The sequence below is a fragment of the Ovis canadensis genome, chromosome 23 (genome assembly GCF_042477335.2).
Source record: "Ovis canadensis isolate MfBH-ARS-UI-01 breed Bighorn chromosome 23, ARS-UI_OviCan_v2, whole genome shotgun sequence".
NCBI lineage: Eukaryota > Metazoa > Chordata > Mammalia > Artiodactyla > Bovidae > Ovis > Ovis canadensis.
This window is the reverse complement of record NC_091267.1, coordinates 52,476,431-52,500,040: the sequence shown is the minus strand read 5'-3', so window position 1 is coordinate 52,500,040 and position 23,610 is coordinate 52,476,431. Positions and strand designations below refer to the sequence as shown.

At 43.6% G+C, this 23,610-nt stretch overlaps 1 protein-coding gene across 1 annotated transcript in view; it reads left to right on the top strand.

Moving 5' to 3' along the window:
- Positions 1-3,163: 3,163 nt before the first annotated feature.
- Positions 3,164-23,610, top strand: part of AKAIN1 (A-kinase anchor inhibitor 1) — a 33,018-nt gene continuing 12,571 nt past the window's right edge. Inside the window, exon 1 of the mRNA XM_069568361.1 lies at positions 3,164-3,264. Coding sequence (XP_069424462.1) covers positions 3,249-3,264 — 16 coding nt within the window. The 5' untranslated portion in view covers positions 3,164-3,248. The remainder of the gene's footprint in view (positions 3,265-23,610) is intronic.

The window sequence follows — 23,610 nt, the reverse complement described above, 5'->3', positions numbered from 1 at the left end:
AAAGGACTGACAATGCTAGGTGTTGATGAGATATAAGACAAGGAGCAGCTAGAACTCTGGTGGGAATGTAGAGTGTTACAACCACCCTGGAACAGTTTGATAGTTTCTTTTAGCATTAAGCTGATACTTACCCTAAGACCCATTCATTCACTCCTAGGTGATTATCAGAGAACAGAGTGACTGGGCACACGATCCATACCCAGACTTATGCAGAACATTGACAATAACTTATTCATCACAGCCAGAAACTAAAACATCCTTGAAGTCCATCAACACTATTGAGCTACACAAATTGTGGCAGATAGAGGTACAATATTGGTAAATTTCAACAATGTACAGAGCAAAGGAAACCAGACACCACAGAGCACACACTATAGGAGTCCATTGATATGAAATTCTAGAAAAAGCTGGAAAAGCTATAGTGACAGAAAGCAGATCAGGGACTTGGGGACATGCAGAGGTGGGTTGGGACTGACTAAAAAGGGACATGGGCTTGAACAGATGGGGCCTTCCTCAGCATCAACAAGAGGCAAGTCAGCTGATGGGCAGGATGAAGGGTGTGTTTCTAAATATTTTAAAAGATGTGCTAAAAGTAATTTCTTTTTAAATGCTAATACATCAACATCTTGCTATTCAAAATGTAGCCCATGGACCAGCAGCACCTACAGTGTGGACATCACTAGGGAGCTTGTTAGAAATGCAGAATCTTGGGCCCACCTGCAGTCTCCTGAGTCATCACTGCATTTTGACAAGATCTCCATGGGATTCAGGTGCACAGTCAGGTCGGAGAATTACAGGTTCGGAGAATATCTAACATATTTAGTTTGCTTTCCTGTAGGGTGTCCCCCCTCATAACTCAGCTGGTAAAGACTCTGTCTGCAATGCAGGAGACCCCGGTTTGATCCCTGGGTTGGGAAGATCCCCTGGAGAAAGGAAAGGCTACCCACTCCAGTATTCTTGCCTGGAAAATTCCATGGACTGTATAGTCCATAGGGTTGAAAAGAGTCAGAGAGGACTGAGCGACTTTCACTTTCACTTTCAGGGTGTCCTCCACTCCCAGTAATTTCCTGGAATGTGTTTAATACTTGAGGCAGACTGATTACCAAGCCTTTTTTCTTTTCCTACATTCCATTATTTTTTCCTGGAGACAGAAATAGCAACCCACTCCAGTATTCTTGCCTGAAGAATCCCATGGACAGTGGAGCCTGGCAGGCTACAGTCCTGGGGTCATTGGACACGACTTAGTGACTAAACCACCAGTGCTCTTAATAAATCCATTAATCCATTATCACATTTAATCTTCACAACAAACATTCAAGATACCGTAATCCTTCTATTGCAGATAATACAGTTAAGTCACTTATCTAAGGTCACACAGCTAGTAAACAGTGAAGATGTTCTATTTGAGGCAGACTGATTCCCAAGCCTTTTTTATTTTCCTACACTCCATTGCTTTTTCTTGAACTTTATAAAGAGTAAATTGTTTATGCACTAAGGGAATAAACTCATTAAAATTTAAGCTTATGAAAGAGAGACCTTTTGAGCATGTTAAAAGAGGTCTTTCAGTTGTTTAAAGAGTATTTCAAATAGTGTCTTGCACTTCTGTCAGTAATAAAGCAGACAGAGTGAAACATCATTGGTTTCCTGTTTCTGGTATAACCCAAGAAGTGGGAAGACTACATCCTGCATACACCCTTCATCCTGCCCATCAGATGACTTGAGTCTTGTTGCTACTGAGCCAAGCCCCATCTGTTCAAGGCTGCGTTGAGCCAGGTGCTAAGAGCAGTACTGATTGTTTTCTGCTCAGACTGCCCATATGCCTCCATGCAAACTGTAGTCCAAGAGCTGTAAAACTATTTGCATTTGCAATCTATCAGATGGCTTTGAACAAAACTAGTGCCAGTAAGGCCATTTGAATGCTTGCTATTTGCCAAAAGAGTGTAGAGCTTATGGCCACCAACCAAATTAGTAAGAAATCTGGTGTTTTCAGAAAAGCTACATTTTCTAGGGAGAGGTGCAAGTGAAGAAACCCCAGTGAAACACCGGTAATGACCTGGATCACCTTTCATTCTTGGAAAACTCCACTCAGCTGCAAAAACAGAGGCTAAAACTCAAAGCCACTGACGTTTGCTTTGAGTGTAGAGGATCCTTATGTCACCCTAGCTTGGGGGTTGTAACCCAGATGGATTTGTTTCAAGCTGGGTAATATCTAGTGTGGGCTGTCCACACCACACAAGCACTTCTTGGCAGGAGAAAATGTTTTAAAATAGCAGTGTATTAGAAGCTTGAAGTGAGCATGGTGGCCACGTCTGGGTAACTTCAGAGTAGAACTGGGTGTACACCTGGCTGGGCTTTCATTTGGATAAAGGCAGGGAAAGCACTGATGTTTCTTGACTGGTCTCGGGGCTGTTCTCACACCTGAAGGGAACTCTCTTGGCCCCACCTTTCACAGGGGTTGTGTGTGTGTTTGTTGGTGGAGGAGACCTACCTCACCGAGGCCTCTTTCCTCTGCTCTGGACAGCCCTGCTGTCTCTCACACGATGACCTTGAGGGTGTCCAAGCTCAGAGCTTTCGGAGCAGCCTGGGAGCAGGGGGCCTGATGCGGCGCACTCCTCACACGCTCCGTCCGCAACTTGTTCTTCCTTCCAGCATCCTTTCTGACATTAGGTTGGGACGTGGGGGCGAGAACAGAGTCATGGACTCCAAGGACCCCTTAACTGAACAGAGGGGTCCCACCCCTCTGTTGAGCCGACCCAACTCGGAGAACTCGAGTCAGCCTCTAGAGTAAAGCTTTTTGAATTATATATATATATAGTTTTTAAAGGGCAAACATCCTAAATGTCAGTCCAACATCCACGGGGAGGCGAGAGACAGCAGGTAATTAGAAGCAATTAGCTGCCCCCTGCCGGGAAGCCGGGCGTTTACCTTTTCTCTCTTCCTCATCCGTCGGTCCCTCTCGGTGGAAGCGGTGCTGCTCCCCAGGCAGTGGGTGCGCCGCGCTGGCGCGGGTATGAAAGCTGGACCGAGCAGCAGCCTCCGCTCCTCGCGTCGCGGCGCCGGGCAGAGCGGTGCATTGTGGAGGCGGAGCGCCCGGGGCCGGGACCGCGCAGCCAGAGCTGTCCGAGGTGCTGACCGCCCGACCCGCGCCCATCGCGCCGTGCACCGGTCCCCAAGCCGTGGCCTGCCCTTCACCTTCCGCCTGCCCGTCTGTCTCTCCTTACCTTGGGGCGCGGCGGCTGGAGGAAATCATGGTGTTCGCTCCAGGTACACTGGCACCTTGCTTTTCCACCAGGTGTCCGAAGGGGAGCAAGGGAGAGAAGAGAGGCGATAGAAAAGGCCTTTACCTTACGGGGCACCTGTGCGTTTTGGAGTTACTGTTTGTGAGCGGGCGGTGGCGGGGTCGGCGGGGGGCGGCGGCGAGGGAGAGAGAGTGTCCCTCTTCCCCCAGACCCGCCCCATCTGTCCTCTAAGAACCCACCACTGCTTCCCGCCTGCCCCTCCGTGTCCCGTCGGACTCCGGCATCTTGAGAACGGGAGCCTTGGCCAGCAGCACGCGCCCCCTTCTGAGCGGGAGGGCGGAGGGATGGGGCACGGAGTAGTGGGCTTCGGGCTACTTCGGTGGGAACTTTCTTCAGGGTCGCTTCCCCCTCCGTAGAAGTGGCAGAGGGACCAGGGACCTCCTGGAGAGGAGAAGTGTGTGCCGCCCGGGGAGTGGGAAGGAGGGAGGAGGAGGGACGAGTACTCCTTAAAGAATTGGACCTGGTACCGAGGCTGCCACTGCGGCGCCGCCGGCGGTTGCAGTGTGTTTTTGGAGCTAGCGGTGAAGGACTTCTGTGCTTTTGCTGCTGTCTGTGGCTACAAGTTGGCCAAGAGTCAGGTTTGCCTGCGGTTGACCGGCGGGCCGGTGTATTTGAGTCACCGTCCCGGCCTCCCTCCCGCCCCAGGAAGGACTTGGGCGCGTGTTTCGGCTGAGGTCAGTCGAGTTAGGGAGTGGCAGGGAAACTTGACCGTTGTTAATGTAGGAAGCTCTCTCTCCGGACAGGCTCTGATAGTAATATCATTGAAGACCGCTTGGGGGTGGGGGTCGGCAGGAAGGAGAAAGGAAAAGAGAGAGGTCTGAAAGTCTTTAACTTTGTTGTGATTCTTTACCTTGAAAGGTTGGTTTGCATTCGCTGTGGCTGTGGCTGTGGACCTCAGCTAGCTAGGGAGGAAAGGTAAAATGCACTTTTTTTTTTCAAAGGTAAGAGTTGAGCCTGGCCTTCAAAAAATTCAGATAAAAACAGGAGAAAAGGAAGCCTCACCCTGCCCCCACCCACCTCCCCGCAACCAGCTGAGGAGGCAGGAGTGAGTGTCTGTCTGTCGGGACACTCACTGCAGGCAGTGACTCTGAGAAAAGCTGTCTGTCCCAAATAACTCAAGGTGGGTCAGGTTCTGTTCAGTGAAGGACATTCAATCAACCCAGGGTCTGGAAAATTGGGAAACAGCAGCTCCTTGATATGTTTATAAACTACCTAATGCTTTATAGGTGGGGGTGTAGCTCAGTAGTAGAGCGCATACTCTATGGGGCTTCCCCCACGGTTCAGCAGGTAAAGAATCTGCTTGCATTGCATGAGACCCAGAAGATGCCAGTTCCAGCCCTGGGTGGGGAAGGTCCCCTGGAGGAGGCAATGGCTACCCACTTCTTTATTCTTGCCTGGAAAAATCATGTAGACAGAGGAGCCTGGCGGGCTACATGACTGAGTGACTAACACTTTATAAAGCATTTTTCAGGTCTTTATCTCATTTGATCTTCAGATTACCCTCTGAGGTAAGCAGTGTCATCTCTAGCTTACCTCCTCCTGGGATGGTAGTGGTTCCAGGTAATCTTGTCAACCTCAGCTGGAGTTTTCTGACTCCAGATTCCCTTCCTCCCCACGTCCCCATACCTCAGGGCCTATCTTCCCGACAAAATGCTATACCATTTTCAGGGGTAGCTGCCTTTGGGTCCAAGGTCAGACATAGCGAAAAGGAAGTGTTCTTACACTTCTAAGATGGGAGATGGACTGGTGTTGTCGAATTAGGATTGCTGGGTGATGTTAATTTTGTTGTTTAGTCACTATGTCATGTCTGACTCTTTTGCAACCCCATGGACTGTAGCCTGCCAGGCTCCTCTATGCATGGGATTTCCCAGGCAAGAATAGTGCAGTGGGTTGCCATTTCCTTCTCCAGCAGATCTTCCCAAAACAGGGATTGAACAGGGATTTTCCTAAGGCATGATTGTGGGTGAAAGGTTGTGAAATGAGTGGTGGGGAATTTCTGGAGTGGACTGACTTGGCTTAAGCAGCCCACTATGTAGATAGGGCTTTATTTTTCCATTTCTCCCCAAGTTTTGTATTAGTGCCATCTCTTTATAACCCTTAGAGATGGCATAAATTGACCTGAATAGGATATGTACGGAAACCCATAGGGAAACACTTTTTGGGTCATTTCTGCAATTCTGAATTTCTCTTGAAAAGTCATAAGCATTTTGGGGTGATAAGGACAGGGTGCTAAAAATATTATGTCAATTACCTGCTCATCTACTGATCACTGTGACATTATTCTGAAAGAAAATCAGAACAATGAATTATTTTTTTAAACCCTGCTAAATTTTCAGCATCACAGTCCCATTTCTAGGACTATTGCTCTTCTAAATCTCTTTAATCTGGGGCTCCAGATGTTTTGTACTAAGTCAAGGGAAACACTCCCCCACTGCTTTCTCCAAGCCAACCTGACACTCATGAAGGGAGGGAACAGAAACAAGTGCTATGATTATACCAACATTAATTTTAAAAGTGTTAGATAATTCAAGATGAAAATAATAACAAACTAACAATGGGCTGTTCGTTGGGTCGGTGGATATATGTCCTTCAAAACCCATTGTAGCTTTCCTGGATTTTAGCAAAGGGAGGCAAGAAGCCTGAGGTCTAGTTCTGGCCTTGCCTGCACACACTGGCCTGTCTTTGAATTGTCCTGCTACCTCTCTGCTTACCTTAAAGGCAAGGTGAAAAGTGACAGGGATTCATGGAGCCAATTTAAGTCCAAGAGTACAGTGGAATGAAGTTTATATAACTGTCTTACCATATTTTTGCATTCTCTTCTTTCAGTTAATCTACAGATTATAAGGGACAGAGCTTAAGTTGGGCAGGATCTTTGGGTGCTTTTTTCACTTTACACAGGGTAGACAATTCAGTTCTACCCTTTTCCTTCTTCTTATACCATTCATGGGCCTTCCCGGTGGCTCAGTGGTAAAGAATCCACCTGCAAGAAGGAGATGCAGGTTTGATCCTTGGGTTGGGAAGATCCCCCAGAGAAGGAAATGGCAACCCACTTCAGTATTCTTGCCTGGGAAATCCCCAGGACAGAGGAGCCTGGTGGGCTATAGTCCATAGGGTCCCAAAGAGTCGGACACAACTGAAGTGGCTTTGTATACACACATCCCCTTGACTTCTAAGTTTAGTTTGAAAAACATTCAGCAAAAATAGTTCTAGAGAGAGCTGTCAAAAGTATTTAAGAAAATATATATTGCAAGAGGGTTATAGTTTTTCTTTATTTACAGAAACCTATTACCAATTCCTGAGAGATCCATGAATAAATAAATTATATAGCAGGCGTCTTAACTGTAAGGTTTACAGTCTGCCAACTTAAATTCTCTTCTGTTGGCATAAAGGCTTTTTTTTTATAACTTTTATTAATTTATTATTTTTAAACATTTATGTTCAGTTAAATTGACCTCTTTTTGGATGTACAATTCTATGAGTTATAACTCATGCATAGAATGGTGTAATGACCACAGAACAGTTCTGTTGTATCAAAAAATCTTTTCCTGCTACTCTTTTTGTAATCAGCCCTTTTCTCCTACCCCTAACCTCTGGTGACCACTGATTTATTTTCCACTTTTACAGATTAGCTTTTTCCGGAATATCATATAAATGGAATCATAGGGTGTGTAACCTATTTAGGTGTATTTAGGTTATTTTCAATTTTTGGTGATTATGAATAAAATTGTGATAAACATTTCTGTACATGTTATGTGTGAACATAGGTTTTCATGAGTCTATAAATATTAATACCTAGGCTTGGAACTACTGGATCTTATAGAAGGTATATGTTCTTCAGAATTTGTACCATTCTGTATTACCATCAGCAGTTTACAAATTCCAGTTGTTTTTCTAACAGGCATGTAATGGTATTCATTGTCATTTTATTCTGTATTTCCCTAATGGCCAATGATTTTGATAATTTTTTTTCAGAATTTTATTTGCCGTATGTGCATCTTTTTTTGTAAGTTAATTTTTACTTTATATGGGGATAGAGTAATTTACAGTGTGTTAGTTTCAAGTATACAGCACAGTGATTAGCTTATACATATATATATATGTACCCACCCTTTTTCAGACTATTTTCCCATATAGGTTATTATACAGTATTGAGCTCCCTGTGGTATACAGCTGGTCCTTGTTGAAGTTGTATCTTCTTTCAATGACGTGTCTGTTCAAATCTTCTGCCCATTTTGTGGGGAGATGTTTGTGTTCTTATACTTGCATTTTCAGAGTTCTTTATATATTCTAGATACAAATCTGTTGTTGAATAGGTGATTTGTAAATATTTTTCATCTAATTGTGGCTTGACTTTTTATTCTTTTAACACTTTGACCATTTTTAAGGGCAAAAGTTTTAAATTGTGATGCAATCTAATTTATCAGTTTGCTTCTTCTAAAGATTTTATTTTTGATGATGTCTTAGAACTTTTTGCCTAACCCAGTGTCAGGGAGAATTTTTAAAAGTTTTATAATTTTATATTGAGATTGAATCATGGGATTAGATGCTCCCTGTCAACACTTCATGTAAATCTAATTGTTTCCTCAAGGCCCCACCTCCTAATACCATCACATAGGAGCTTAGGGCTTCAACACAGTAATTTTGGAGGGACAACAAACATTCACTCCATAATAACTTGATCAATCTTAAAGGAAATCCTAAAAGATGATCGTGTTAAAGTGCTACACTCAATACGCCAGCAAATTTGGAAAACTCAGCAGTAGCCACAGGACTCGAAAAAGTCAGTTTTCATTCCAATCCCAAAGAATGTTCAAACTACCGTACAACTGCACTCATCTCACACACTACCAAAGTAGTAGTCAAAATTCTCCAAGCCAGGCTTCAACAGTACAGGAACCATAAACTTCTAGATGTTCAAGCTGGATTTAGAAAAGGAAGAGGAACCAGAGATCAAATCGCCAACATCCGCTGGATCATCAAAAAAGCCAGAGAGCTCCAGAAGAACATCAACTTCTGCTTTATTGACTATGCTGAAGCCTTCGACTGTGTGGGTCACAACAAACTATGGAAGATTATTCAAAAGATGGGAATACCAGACCACCTGACCTGCCTCTTGAGAAATCTGTATGCAGGTCAAGACGCAACAGTTAGAACTGGACATGGAACAACAGACTGGTTCCAAATCGGGAAAGGAGTGCATCAAGGCTGTATATTGTCACCCTGCTTATTTAACTTATATGCAGAGCACATCACACAAAATGCTGGACTGGGCGAAGCAAAGGCTGGAATCAAGAATTCCAGGAGAAATATTAATAGCTCAGATATACAGATGGCACCACCCTTATGGCAGAAAGTGAAGACGAACTAAAGAGCCTCTTGATGAAAGTGAAAGAGTGAAAAAGCTGGCTTAAAACTCAACATTCAAAAAAGTTAAGATCATGGCATCTGGTCCCATCACTTCATGGGAGATAGATGGGGAAACAATGGAAACAGTGACAGACTTTATTTTCTTGGGCTCCAAAATCACTGCAGATGGTGACTGATGCCATGAAATTAAAAGATGATTGCTTCTTGGTCAAAACTGTTGGTCAAAAGCTATGACCAACCTAGACAGCATATTTAAAAGCAGACACATTACTTTGCCAACAAAAGTCTGTCTAGTCAAGGATATGGTTTTTCCAGTAGTCATTATGGATGTGAGAGTTGGACTGTAAAGAAAGCTGAGCGCTGAAGAGTTAAAGCTTTTGAACTGTGGTGTTGGAGAAGACTCTTGAGAGTCCCTTGGACTGCAAGGAGATGAAACCAGTCTATCCTAAAGGAAATCAGTCCTGAATATTCATTGGAAGGATTGATGCTGAAGAGCTGACACTCTGATACTTTGGCTACCTGATGCGAAGAACTGACTCATCAGAAAAGACATTGATGCTGGGAAAGATTGAAGGCTGGAGGAGAAGGGGACAACAGAGGATGAGATGGTTCGATGGCATCCCTGACTCAATGGACATGAGTTTGAGCAAGCTCCAGGAGTTGGTGATGGACAGGGAAGCCTGGTGTGCTGTAGTCCATGGGATTGCAATAGTTGGACATGTCTGAGCGACTGAACTGAACTGAAAGGAAATCAATCCTGAATATTCAGTGGAAGGGCTGATGCTGAAGCTGAAGTGCCAATACTTTGGCCACCTGATGTGAAGACCCGACTCATTGGAAAAGACCCTGATGCTGGGAAAGATTGAGGGCAGAAGGAGAAGGGGGTGACAGAGGATGAGATGGTTGAATGGCATCACCTACTCAGTGTACATGAATCTGAGCAAACTCTGGGAAATGGTGAAGTACAGGAAAGCCTGTAGTGCTGCAGTTCATGGGGTTGCAAAGAGTTGGACATGACTTAGAACAAAGTTGATTTTTGTATATGCTATCAGTTATAGGTCAAGTTTATTATTTTTTTTGCATATGAATATCCAACTCTTCTAATCCATTTTTTAGAAAGACACTGTTTCTCTACTGAATTACCTTTGTAACTTGTCCAGAATTATTTGACTATATTTGTGTGGGCCCAGTTTTGGACTCTTTATTTCTTTCATCTTATCTTTCCACTAACACCATACATATTGGTGTCTACAGCTATATGGTAAGTCTTAAAATCAAGGAGTGGAAGTCCTTCAACTTTGTTTTTCTCTTTTTGAATTGATTTGGTTATTGTAGTTCCTTTTGCCTTTCCATATAAATTTTAGAATCAGCTTGCCCATATGTACATAAAATCTGCTGAGATTTTGGTTGGAATTTTGTGAAATCTATGTTGTTTAGTTTCCAATCATTTGAAGATCACCTACATATCTTTCTATTTATTTCTAGTTTAATTTTGTTACGGTCAGAAAAAAAAGTTTTCTGTGGCTTCAATTGTTTTAAACTAGGTAAGGTTTGATTTTGAAACAGCATTGTCTGTCTCGGTGAATGAATCATGTGTACTTGGTAAGATTGTGTATCTGCTCTTTTCAGGTGAAGTTCTTTATCAATGTCATTTTGATATGGTTGGGTGATGATGTTGTTCATTTTTCTCTTTTCTAGTTGATAGCATACTTGGTCTATTGACTACTAGGAGAAGAATGTTGAAGCCTCTAGCAAAAAACTCGATTTTTCCATTTCCCCTTTTGTTTTATCACTTTTTCTTCATGTATTTTGCTGCTCTCTTAATAGGTGCATATACATTTAAGATTGTTGCGTTTTCTTGGTGATTTGTCTCTTTTATCATTAAGTAGTGTCCCTCTTTATCTCTGGTAATTTTTCTTACTCTGAAGTCTGTTTTGACTGATAGTCATGTTGTCACGCCAGCTTTCCTTTGAGTACTGCTTGCATGGTGCAGTTGATTCTCGTTTTTCACAGATTCCATATTTATAAGTTTTCCTACTCACTAAAAGCTATTAGTAAAACACATCAAGTGAAATCAGTGTTCACAGCACTTTTTCTGTGTCATTCAAAGACATGTGTGGAATGGCAAAAAAAATTTGAATTGTTTGACATACATATTCCTAGTTCAGTTCAGTTCAGTCACTCAGTCGTGTCCGACTCTTTGCGACCCCATGAATCGCAGCAAGCCAGGCCTCCCTGTCCATCACCAACTCCTGGAGTTTCACTCAGACTCACTCCATCGAGTCAGTGATGCCATCCAGCCATCTCATCCTCTGTTGTCCCCCTCTCCTCCTGCCCCTAATCCCTCCCAGCATCAGGGTCTTTTCCAGTGAGTCAACTCTTCGCATGGGGTGGCCAAAGTACTGGAGTTTCAGCTTTAGCATCATTCCTTCCAAAGAAATCCCAGGGCTGATCTCCTTCAGAATGGACTGGTTGGATCTCCTTGCAGTCCAAGGGACTCTCAAGAGTCTTCTCCAACATCACAGTTCAAAAGCATCAATTCTTCGGCTCTCAGCCTTCTTCACAGTCCAACTCTCACATCCATACATGACCACTGGAAAAACCATAGCCTTGACTAGACAGATCTTAGTCGGCAAAGTAATGTCTCTGCTTTTGAATATGCTATTTAGGTTGGTCATAACTTTCCTTCCAAGGAGTAAGCGTCTTTTAATTTCATGGCTGCAGTCACCATCTGCAGTGATTTTGGAGCCCCCCAAAATATTCCTAGCTGAGGTTGAACAAGGTGGTGGTTTGCTGCTTTATTTCAGTTCTCCTGCTATAAACAAATGTGCTTTTTGTGGTCTATTTAGTTTTTTACAAATTTGTGCTGTGTGTGTATGTGTGTGTGTGTGTGTGTGTGTGTGTGTGTGTGATTTCACTGTTTAAGGTGGCCCTCAGTTGTCATGCTGAGGTGTTGTCTAATGTTCTAAGTGTAATAAAGTTGTGATGTGTCTTGTGGAGAAGGAATTTATTAGATAAGCTCCATTCAAACATCAGTTATAGTGCTGTTAGTTTTGAGGTCAATGTTAGTAAATCAGCATCATGTATTAAATAAGGTGTCATTGGGAATTCCCTGACAGTCCTCTGGTTAAGACTTCCACTGCAGGGGCATGAGTTCCAAGCTTGTTTGGGAACTAAGATCCAGTAAGCTGTATGGGGGTGCCAAAACATAAAGAAATAAAAGCAAAGAAGTAAATAATAAAGTGGTTTTAAACAGAAACATAAATAAAACAAAGTTATATATTGATCGGTTGGCAACAGTGTTGTGAAAAGAGGCTTTTGGGAACCTGATCCATGTGTTTTCCTTGGGAGCATTAGTTCCATATTTGTTAATTCATTGTTTGCAGTGACTTTATAGGATATAACTACTATAAATAATGAGAATTATCTGTATATTATTGTCCATCCCTTTACTTTAATACCTTTATTATTGCATCCACTGTGGGTATCTTATAGACAGCATATTGTTGGGTCTTGCTTTTTAATCACATGTAGAGCTTTAAAGGTGGTAAGTTAGCTACTGACTGCCGGGATGTCTTTCTTGTATAATTACTGCATTTTCTAATTTCCCATCATCATTTAAAATTCAACAGTATTTCATCAATTGAAAAATTTTACTGTTATAGTTCTAGAAATTTTAATAAGAACAGATAATAAAAAAGAAAATAAACATCACAATATTACCCAGCAGCAACTGTTAATATTATATATATAACTTCTCAGACATTGCCTCTATAACTACATCTCCCACTTTTTTCAGCAGAAATGTTATCGTGACATGCTTGTTATTTCTGGACATGACTATTTACACGATGTACTGTTATCATGCCATTTAGCTGTCTTCTACATGTCAGTTTTAAAAGAGGCATAGAGCAAAGTTGTCATTGTTCCCATTTTTACAGATGGTAAAGGTAAGGTGCAGAACGCCTGACCAATTTTAGGTTTCAGAACCAAGATTTGATGTTAAATGCACTTATTTCTGTACACAACGTCATTTTAGAATACATTTCAAGCAACAATTTGTGCACTAGAGTTAGAGACGAAAATAGATAAAGCCAGTCTCCTTTGAGGAGAATCTCTGTGTACTGAGCATCTCTTCTGCCAAGTTAGAGGACACGAGGTACTCTTTCAACCACCCTGAAACGGGCTCCGTCCTTTCACACTTGCTGGATTCTTCATCTTCTCCTGGCAGCTGTCAGTTATGGAGAGTGAAACAGTAGAAAGCCAGAACTGGCAAAAGATTACGTGGAGAGCAAAAAGGTCTAACAGGTTTACACAGGGCCTTAGCATTTCTAAAGCATTTATATTAACTAATAAAAGACACTTACTCCTTGGAAGAAAAGTTATGACCAACATAGATAGTATATGCAAAAGCAGAGACATTACTTTGCTGACTAAAGTCCGTCTAGTCAAGGCTATGGTTTTTTCAGTGGTCATGTGTGGATGTGAGAGTTGGACTGTGAAGAAGGCTGAGAGCCGAAGAATTGATGCTTTTGAACTGTGATGTTGGAGAAGACTCTTGAGAGTCCCTTGGACTGCAAGGAGATCCAACCAGTCCATTCTGAAGGAGATCAGCCCTGGGATTTCTTTGGAAGGAATGATGCTAAAGCTGAAACTCCAGTACTTTGGCCACCTCATGAGAAGAGTTGACTCATTGGAAAAGACTGTGATGCTGGAAAGGGATTGGGGGCAGGAGGAGAAGGGGACGACCGAGGATGAGATGGCTGGATGGCATCACTGACTCGATGGACGTGAGTCTGAGTGAAACTCCAGGAGTTGGTAATGGACAGGGAGGCCTGGCCTGCTGCGATTCATGGGGTCGCAAAGAGTCGGACACGAGTGAGCGATTGAACTGAACTGAATTGCTATATACAAGACATTCCTTGGGTTGAAAATAAATGGCACTGGGTTAAGTATAGTCTCTCCTCCTCCATACCACTCATGAGAATATTTCAGTTATTTCAGTTATTCAAAGTTAGTTGCTGCAGAAGCTTGGGTTTGGGGACCAATTGGCCTGGATGCAAATAGCTCAGCTCTGCCATGTCCACACTGAGTGGCATGGCTAAGTCATGTTATCTTGCTGATTTGTTCACGTGTTAGCTGAAGGTCAGAATATCTGTTTTCCAGAGTGGTGATGAAGGTGAAATTGAAGTGCCTGGCCGACAGGGGATTGAACAGTAGCCATTACTGACATGATTGTTTTAAAAGGCAATGACTAAGATTGTGTATTTTTTTAAAAATATTTTGTTTATTTATTTATATGGCTGTGCTGCTAAGTCGCTTCAGTCATGTCCAACTCTGTGTGACCCCATAGATGGAAGCCCACCAGGCTCCCCCGTCCCTGGGATTCTCCAGGCAAGAACACTGGAGTGGGTTGCCATTTCCTTCTCCAATGGATGAAAGTGAAAAGTGAAAGGGAAGTCACTCAGTCGTGTCTGACTCTTAGCCACCCCATGGACTGCAGCCTACCAGGCTCCTCCATCCATGGGATTTTCCATGCAAGAGTACTGGAGTGGGGTGCCATTGCCTTCTCCATTATATGGCTGTACTAGGTCTTAATTACAGCATGTGGAATCTAGTTCCCTGTCCAGTAGTCAAACCTGGGTTCCCCCTGCACTAGGAGCATGGACTCTTAGCCACTGGATCACCAGGGACGTCCCAAGAATGTGTATTTCATACACTTGTGTGTGTATACGTGGAGAAGGCAATGGCACCCCACTCCAGCACTCTTGCCTGGAAAATCCCATGGACGGAGGAGCCTGGTAGGCTACAGTCCATGGGGTCACGAAGAGTTGGACACAACTGAGCGACTTCCCTTTCACTTCTCACTTTCATGCACTGGAGAAGAAAATGGCAACCCACTGCAGTATTGTTGCCTGGAGAATCCCAGGGACGGGAGCCTGGTAGGCTGCCGTCTGTGGGGTCACACAGGGTTGGACACGACTGACGTGACTTAGCAGCAGCAGCAGTGCATGTATATGATTTCACGATTGAGTCCTCAGTCTTGGGGAGCTATACAGTTGATTCTCTCTGTGAAAGACTGCCTTACTGGTTCACCGTGTCACCTGGATGGAGGTTATGAAACTTTGAAGTGAAATGTTGTGAGAAGCTGAACTGATGATAAAGCAGATATCAGAGCATCCTGGGATGAATCAGTTATGAATCATGGAAAGTTGCTGTTCAGAGGCGCACAGCTGCGTGCTTGAAAGCAGATGGCTGTCTTGCTGATCTGAATGATTCTAATCGTCTCTAAAATTAAATCTGAATGATGATTTTCTGGTAAAGGTATACTTTAATATTTGCTGTATTTTTCATGTTTAACTGCTACTTAGGGTAAATTGATATTTTGGGATTTGAGATATTGATTCACCTTCTCTATGCCTTTTTTTTTCTTGGAGCCTTAAGTTCCCATTTTGTGACCTTATGTCATTGGTCACACACAAATTCTTAGATACTCTTCTTTGAACATTATCTTTGGTCCTTTGTAAATCTTGTTAGGAATGAGACAGGAAGGGGGCAGGGCACAACCTTTTCAAGAATGACATAGCCCAAGGGCACGACATAAAGTGATTAGGCCCAACTGTGTCCAAGATGGTGGACTTCCAGTAGACCTTAAGTCTCAGTATGTGAAATATATTCAGATTATGAAGGCATCTGAGCACTATGTTTGAATGATCTCTTTGGTATTTAGAGAAGAGGCCTTCATCGAGTCCACATCTGTGTTGTGTTGTCTGATAGGAGTTCATTTTTCTCTCCATGGAATTTATTTCTGATGTTCTTATGTAATTTTTTTTTTTTTGCCTTCCCATTTAAATTTACATTGTTTCATGAGTAAAAAGTGAAATCCAGTCTTTATTGCAGTATAGTAGATGAGATTTTGATCACCCCTAGCCAGGGAATTTGGAATGAAGTGCCCTATAGACTTAATTGCAATCTGACTCATGGTTCAGAATAAACTATTTCACCACCAATCAGGCCATGCTATACAAATCCATAATAGTTGTTTTGCTCTAAAGCTAACTTACGTCAAGAAGGACAACTTTTAAAGGTTCATTATGTGTTCTTTCTCGTGCCTTTGGGGCAATGATAGTAGGGTGGAGCTCAAGACCCTGAGAATGGAATTCAGGAAAAAGAACAGGCATAGCTGCTCTCCCTCCCAGTGCCTTAGAGCAGAGCTCTTAGTGTGAGTCATTACCCCCTGGGGAGAGAGGCCTTTAGTAGCCTTAGTGGGAATGGAGCTGGGATGTTGAGAATGCCAAGGTTGGTGTGTGTGGAAGGGGTGTGGAGGGGTGGGACATAAATACTTTAGGTAATTGCACATATTTATTCACTGTGTTAGGTCTTCCCTGGTGCCTCAGATGGTAAAGAATCTGCCTGCAGTGCGGGAGACCTGGGTTTCATCCTTGGGTCGGGACAATTCCCTGTAGTAGGGCACGGCAACCCACTCCAGTACTTTTGCCTGGAGAATTCCATGGACAGAGGAGCCTGGCAGTCCATGGGGTTGCAAAAGAGTCAGACATGGTGGAGAGATGAAACAACAACAGCAACACACATATATTCTGACCAGAACAGTGGAAACACTGCACAAAACTTACTGAACTGTCTCTATGTCACTCCATGATATGCTCATGTTCTACCAACACTGACCTGATGCTCCTGATGACTCAAGAGGGCCTGATAAAAAGGAACTAAGGATCATCCTGTCTTTCCTTCTCCTTCTGGGTTGTTGTTTTCAGCTTAGGTTGTTGCCTAATACAGGGGAGTGGTAGGAATGAAAAAGAATGTGATCCCTTGGTCATGCCCATCTCACAGACATCACTGCCTTCTTCCTGGGTTCTAAGCAGGCTGTGGTTCTAATAGCAAGTGTGGCTGCCCCACTCAACCCCTCCCTCTATTGTAGACAAAACACAATAGTGCTTGCCTGGGGGCCTTGCATCTCACTGAATTCATACATATCACAGGTACCTGCTCAGTTGTGTCTGACTCTGCGTGACCCTACGGACTGTAGCCTGCCAGGCTCTTCTCTCCATGGGATTTCCCAGGAAGAATACTGGAGTGGGTTGCCATTTCCTCCTCCAGGGGAATCTTCCCGACCCAGGGATTGCACCCACATCTCTTACATCTCCTGCATTAATAGGTGGGTTCTTTACCACTTACGCCACCTGGGGACACATATCATGGTCCGTTGCAGTTCTGTGCTCACGGGGCATCACTGAAGATACACAAAGATGCATATGGGGTGGCTGAGAATGATGTGTTGCGTGGATCTCCTCTGGGCCGGTCTCTGTTCTATCATCCCATCCAACTTCACTTACAGAACTCAAGTTCATTGATATGATTGTTAAGACTTTTAAGGCAGCAACAGCAGAGCATTAAATCCAGCACAGGAGCCTTCTGAAGGTGGGGCTCCATGTGACTGCCTCAGTCACATGCCCGTGAAGCTGGCCCTGGCTGCTGGCATATCTCCTGGCTTGAGGCTAGGATGTTCTGAACATTGTGCGGCAGCCAGGCCTGCCCCCCATCAAAGGCACTGCTGGAAAGGTTGGTCTTCTGTGTCTGAAGAGCATCTGAGGTCTGCACACAGCACCAGTTCTCTCTTTGTCTGCGGAGCTGTTCCCCTGGTGGTCTCTGCTCTGAGATCCTCCGTGTCGCGGTCACTTCATGGGAGACCAGCGCTTTCGGCTTACGCGGCAGTCATCGGGCCCCTCTCTGCTTTGTCTGAGCGGGCCGTTCTGTTTATTGCTCTTTGCTGTCATCTTGCTGATGAGGACAGTTCTCCAAGGTGGACCTCGACGGCTTCTGGATGTGGTGCGTGGCCCTCAGGGTCCCAGTAGGCAGTGCCTCCCTTGAAAGGGAGCCCTCAAGAGCACTGCCTCTCGCTCAGGGCAGGACAGTGAGAGGCGGTGGCCCTCCAGAGCCTGGTCTGTCTCATTCATTGGTTCCCGGGCTGTCCTAGCCAGGCTGCATCATCTTCAGTACCAGGGTCCACAGCACTATTGTGACTTTTGTGCACATCGGAAAGGTGGAAAAAAAATGTCTATGGGTGAAGAGCTAGGTTAGGCAGCCAGAGAATGTAATGCAGGGAGCAGAGAGCAGGTGTGGAATGAACTGGGGGTTGGGGCAGGGGGGTGCAGAGGGGAGGGCGGTGGGAAGGGAGGTTCCAGGGCAAGTGCTCCAGGCATCTTTCTTGGCTTGTTGTCTTCCTGTACCAGGATGTGTGCAGCGGGAGGTGGGTGGGTGTGAGCAAAGGTCCCAGACAGCCCAGAATCAGTCCTCCACCCCTTTTCTGGTTGTTATCCCATTTCATGATCTCTAACCGTGCGCAGCAGATGGCAGGGGTGGGGATGATGGCAAAGAAGGGCCAGTCTGGACAGTGCTCCCATGGCAGCAGCTGCTGCTGCTGACCGCCCTCCGGGTGGTCCAGAGCTTAATGATTGCTCTGTGCTCCCAGCATTCAAGACCATTCTCTGAAGCTTCTTTCTGAATTCCCAGAGCTTGAAAAAAAGTCGTAAAGTGTTAGTTGCTCAGTCGTGTCTGACTCTTTGCGACCCCATGGACTATAGCCCGCCAGCCTCCTCTGTCCATGGAATTCTTCAGGTGAGAATATTGGAGTGGGCCATTCCAATATTTGGAATTCCCTTCCCAGTTGTCATTCCCTTCTCCTGGGTATCCTCCTGACCCAGGAATCGAACCCAATTCTCCCACATTGCAGGCAGATTCTTCACTACCTGAGCCACCAGGCAAGTCCCAGAGCTTGGTTCTTGTTAATTATTTATGAGGCAAACACTCTGTGCCAGACCTGGGCTCCTGTAAAACAGACATGACCCCTGCCCTCAGGGGGCTTATCATGCTTAGTCACAGAGACTAGAAAAACAGCTACCCAGGGTCTTGACTCTGTTTTTTCCATCAAAGGAAAGGGCATGATTTTATTCCAGTTAGAATATAACCAAAGTCAGCCTCTCATTTCTGTTCTGGCTCACAATTGAGTCGCCAGCTGCTTTTGTTGGTCTTTTATGTCACTGATGGCTGATCATCTTTTTGGACGTGGGGAAAATGTCAGTAACTTGAATCAATGATTTGGAAAACAAAAATTATGCAGACGTTGAGACAGCTACACGATCAAATAAAACACACACCAGAAAACACCTACTATGCTCCGTAATGTGATCTTTTAAAAACTTTTGTTTAATTCTACAAAAGGCTTTTAGCGATTGTGTTCATTACATCTGAAGGAAATTCACATGTATTATGCAGCAGTGTCTGGTCAGTCAAAGCAGGTTCTGGGGATAGGATCTGAGCATTTTCATGGTTAGTAGTAATGAATATGGTTCTCTTCGGCTCTTTATTTTGCATGTTACAATGTCCACTTGCAGGATTTTAATGATTAAACAATTTTTAAACAGTTGTGAAATGAAATAATCCTCATGCATTAGAACTCAGAAAATATTTAAGTGAGACTTTTCACCAAATCTTTTGCCCTTCTTCAAAGTATCTGATTATGCTGTAAACTTTCAAACAAGAAGTGTGTTATCTACATCCCATCTCTATTTTCTTCCATCTTGACTTTTTTCTTCATTGGCAGGACCCTGATCTTTACAATTAATATGAAGGAGGGAGTTTAATAGATTTGGTATAAATGAATTGAGTCAGGCTCCTTAAAAATTGCTTCTCCAGGCAGTAAGAATTCAATTTCTTACATTCTTGGAAAGTACCAACAGAAAGAGACCAAGGAAAACTCCTTTCTGATGGAGGTTTTTTTCTTCGTAAAAATGTTTTATTTTATTCAAACGTTTTTATGAATCGTCTTAGCCTTTGGTAACAGGATTTCTTGGAGGAAAATATCGATGCATATAATTATATTAAAATTATGTAAAATATATTAAATAATTTGGTCTGTGAAGTATCACAAGGAATAGATAGGGCTATGAATCAAGGACTAATCGTCTATCAATAATTACTTATTAAATAAGTATACAGTCTAGTCAGAACCCAGTTTGTGGAGTCCGGCTGCCTCAGTTTGAATTCTGTTTACAAGCTGTATGATATTGGGCAGTTCACATAGTCTTTTTTTGTGCCTGTTTCCTCATGTGTAAAGAAAGATAAAACATGACTAACCTTATTCTAGTTATTATTACTGCATCACAAGCCACCACAAAACGTAGTGGCTTTAGCAACAGGACACTAGTCATTTGGGTCATGAATCTTCAATTTGGGGATGGGCACTTGGCAGAGATAGCTTGTCTCTGCTCCACTGCATCAGCTCGGTGGGATGACGAATATCTGAAGCCATGTGCATTTCCAGCAGCTGATGGTTGATGCTGGCTGTCAGCTGAGATTCTACCTGGGTGCTATTGGTTGAAACACCTCTCTGTGCCCTTCCCACGTTGCCTGACCTCCTTTACACTGTGGTGGCTGGATCCACAGTGAACATCCCAAGGGAGGAAAAATCCATGTGGATGTGGTATTGCCTATCCTTAGAAGTCAAGCCATCCCTTATCCCATATTCTGTTAATTGAGACCTTCCCAAATGTTCAAACAAGGTCAAGGGGAAGGGGATAGAATCCATCTCTTGCTAAGGGATGGTAAGGTTCTGAAGAACATCGGAGACCAGAGATATGGCTGTGGTCATTTTGGAAAACACAACCTTTGACCTGCTTGATGTGGTTTTTGTGAGTCAGTTCACAAATAAAATGTTTAGCACATATGAAGCAGTAAGCACACGTGCTGTTGTTATTGCAGAGCATGTAAAATGTGCAAAGGGGATTGTATAAGTTCTTTGGTTAGAAAGAGAATTCTTCAGTTATCAGCTGTCCCTAATTTCGGCATAAGAAAACAGAGGGCTAGAGGCTAACTTGCCCAGCCATCCAGTGAAAGAACTGAGGTCATGAGACCAAAGTTGTGAGTGCTTATTATTTCAGGTCAGACTCTGGAAACTTACAGAGCTGGCAATCATGGAAATAGACTTCTAAATAATTAATTAAGATAAGAAATGAATGCTCTGTCTCTAGAGAGCTTTGGAATCAAAGATAGATCTGATTACAGAAGAAATAGCCCTTTTCTCTATCTCGTAGTATACTTGTGTTCAGTTGCAAAACTGGTTTTTCTGCTTTTATTTTGTGGTTGATAGGATCAGAAGAAATTCTGCCCAAACTGCTAATACCACTTATTTTGCCACATAATGCACACCAGGCAGTAGTTTTGTTAAGAATCATAATATTTTTTAAAATATCCCAAATGTGTGAAGGCTTGCCAGTCTCATATACAAATATTTATAACCGTACCAGGAGATTGTACCTGAAGAAGTGGGCAGATGAGAAGTACATGGCGCAGTCCAGGTCATCAGGTGGCAGGAGGGAGCTGGGAAGTGGTAGGGGGTGGCCCTTGTTCATTTCAGAAACCTTTACCTCCCACCCCAGGGCCCGGTAAGCCCCAGCCCAAGCCCACTCCCACAGGCTGAGATGCGGACGTGAGACTGCAGGAGGGAGCCTCGCTACCTTGGACCAGTTCTTTGCAAATAAACTTTCTCTTCTCAATGATGCCTCTGTGATGATCATTATGTCGGCACAGCTTGGCCAGTGCTCTCCCAGAAAAAGCCCATTTCCACTGGTCTTGGCTAAGCTAATGCTTATTGAGTCATCCTCCTGGAAACTTGGGGCAAAACAGGGTTTGTCTGCTGGCTCCCAAAAGCAGATTTGACATTTTCTCGATGTAAAATTTCAGTGGTTTCAGTTACTAAAACTTCAGGCCATTATGAGACTGAGGGGCTGCAGGCGAAGAATAACTTACTTGCTGGGCATAGGCTGTAATGGTGGGTGGTTAATATGAATATGTTTTAATCAGGGAGGACTCGATGGGTTGGGGGCAGGGAAAGGGATGGTGGTCCCCTCTACAGCCTGCCATGCCTGAGGTCCTATCTTTCTTCCTGGCTGTAGGAGAAACAGTGCTACTTCCTGCAGGTAGAGGAACAAAGGAGAAAATTCATGAAACGTACTCACTGTGGCAGGTGTCCAGTACAGGTTACCTAGAGGCAGCCGCAGCGGCAGCAGTATCAAAGACTGGCATAGAGCACGTCAGCTAGGGGAAATACGAAAGAAGGCAACATGGGAAAAGTAAATGTGATGTGTAATCTAACGCCAGCTAGACTGTAAGGGAAAAGTTTTCAGTGGGCATCGGTGAAAAGTAGAACCAGGACAACGTCATAAACTCAAGATATTGTCATATGTTTATTACAAATAAACTCCTGTTATATGACTTGGCAATGGTTTATGAGACTGCCCTGTAAAACATCACTTCTGTTGTAAAGTCAATTGTTATAGACTCTTGATAGGATGATGTTGCCCGGTATTTCTGCAAAATTAATAATATTGATATGGGGGACACTGATGCTCGTCTAGACAATAGCAACTTCTCCTTCATCTGGGTAAGAGTCCTATTTTTGTTCTGGTTTCAACCTTTTATCCATGTGGTTCAGGTAGCCTTTAACCATCTAGGCTATAATGGTGGTTCTGTTCTTGTTGCCAATGATTGGTTCAGGGTGGAAAAGGAAGAAGGCATCTAGTAAAAAGTTCCTAGCTCTTGGAAATAACTACATTCTGCCTCTGGAGATTGCTTTATGAAGTTGTGATGCCTGGATCTACTGCAGTCGTATTGTGGACATGAGGGAGGGATTAGCCATCATTTTATTATTATTTTCATTGGCTTAGTTTTGCCTGGGGAGAGATGTTCCATCATCTCTCCATTTTTTATACTGGATGAATGTATCTTGCTGTTGTTTTTGCACATTCTGCCTGTGTTAAACCCTACTTATTTCTGCTCCATAATAGTGTTGATTGCAATCCCAGAATCTCTTTGCTTTCCTGGGCTGGCTGAGTCCCACTTTCCTGGCAGTCCTCTTATAGTGTATTTCAGAATGTGGCTTTTTTTCCATTTCCTATGTCTGTTCAATCTCATATGCTTTTCTTTCAGAAATTTATAAAGGTCTATCTTCATTGGTGTCCTCTGTTCCATTTTCTCTTCTTTTTGTGGTTGTGGGTTTATTCTTTTTTACATGTTTATGCATTGGAAAGTACACAGGCTAATGCTTGGGCTTAGTGGATCAGTTTGGTTGTTTCTTTCCTAAATTGCTCATTATAGTTCCATTATTTATGTTTTAATATTATTCCTTTCAAGAATTAAACAGTGAGAAGTTAGCTGGAACAGTAGTTCAAGTTCAGCTAAAGGGGAGATGCTGAGGATCAAACCCGGGACCTTGTGCCTGCAAAGCATGTGTGCTACCACTGAGCTGCGTCCCCACTGCTCATTATATTTCATCCCTATTTATATTGGCGGTGCCATCGATTTGCAAGACCTGTTTATACACTAGGGAACATTGGGCTTCCTTAGTGGCTCAGAGGTTAACGTGTCTGCCTCCAATGCAGGAGACCTGGGTTTGATCCCTGGGTCGGGAAGATCCCCTGGAGAAGGAAATGGCAACACACTCCAGTATTCTTGCCTGGAGAATCCCATGGACAGAGGAGCCTGGTAGGCTACAGTCCATGGGGTTGCAAAGAGTCGGACACGACTGAGCAACTTCACCTCACCTTATTTATACACTAAGATATCAATCCTTTTTCCCGTGTATAGCCAATATTTTTCCTACTTTATTGCTTTTGAGAACTGTTTGTGTGTTTCTGGACATATGGAAGACTTTATTGTAGTGTAGTAAAACTTATCCATCTTCTTTGTGGTTTCTTTCTTTGTCTTTATTCTTAGAAGGACTTTTTCTCCCCTATATCCGACGTACAGCTCCTATTACATTTTTGATCCTCCCTTCCTCCCTTTCTTTGTGCACTCAAATGGGTTAAATTTAACTGATGACATTTTCAGCTCATGGCACACCATCATCACTGGTCCATGCAGAGCCCTT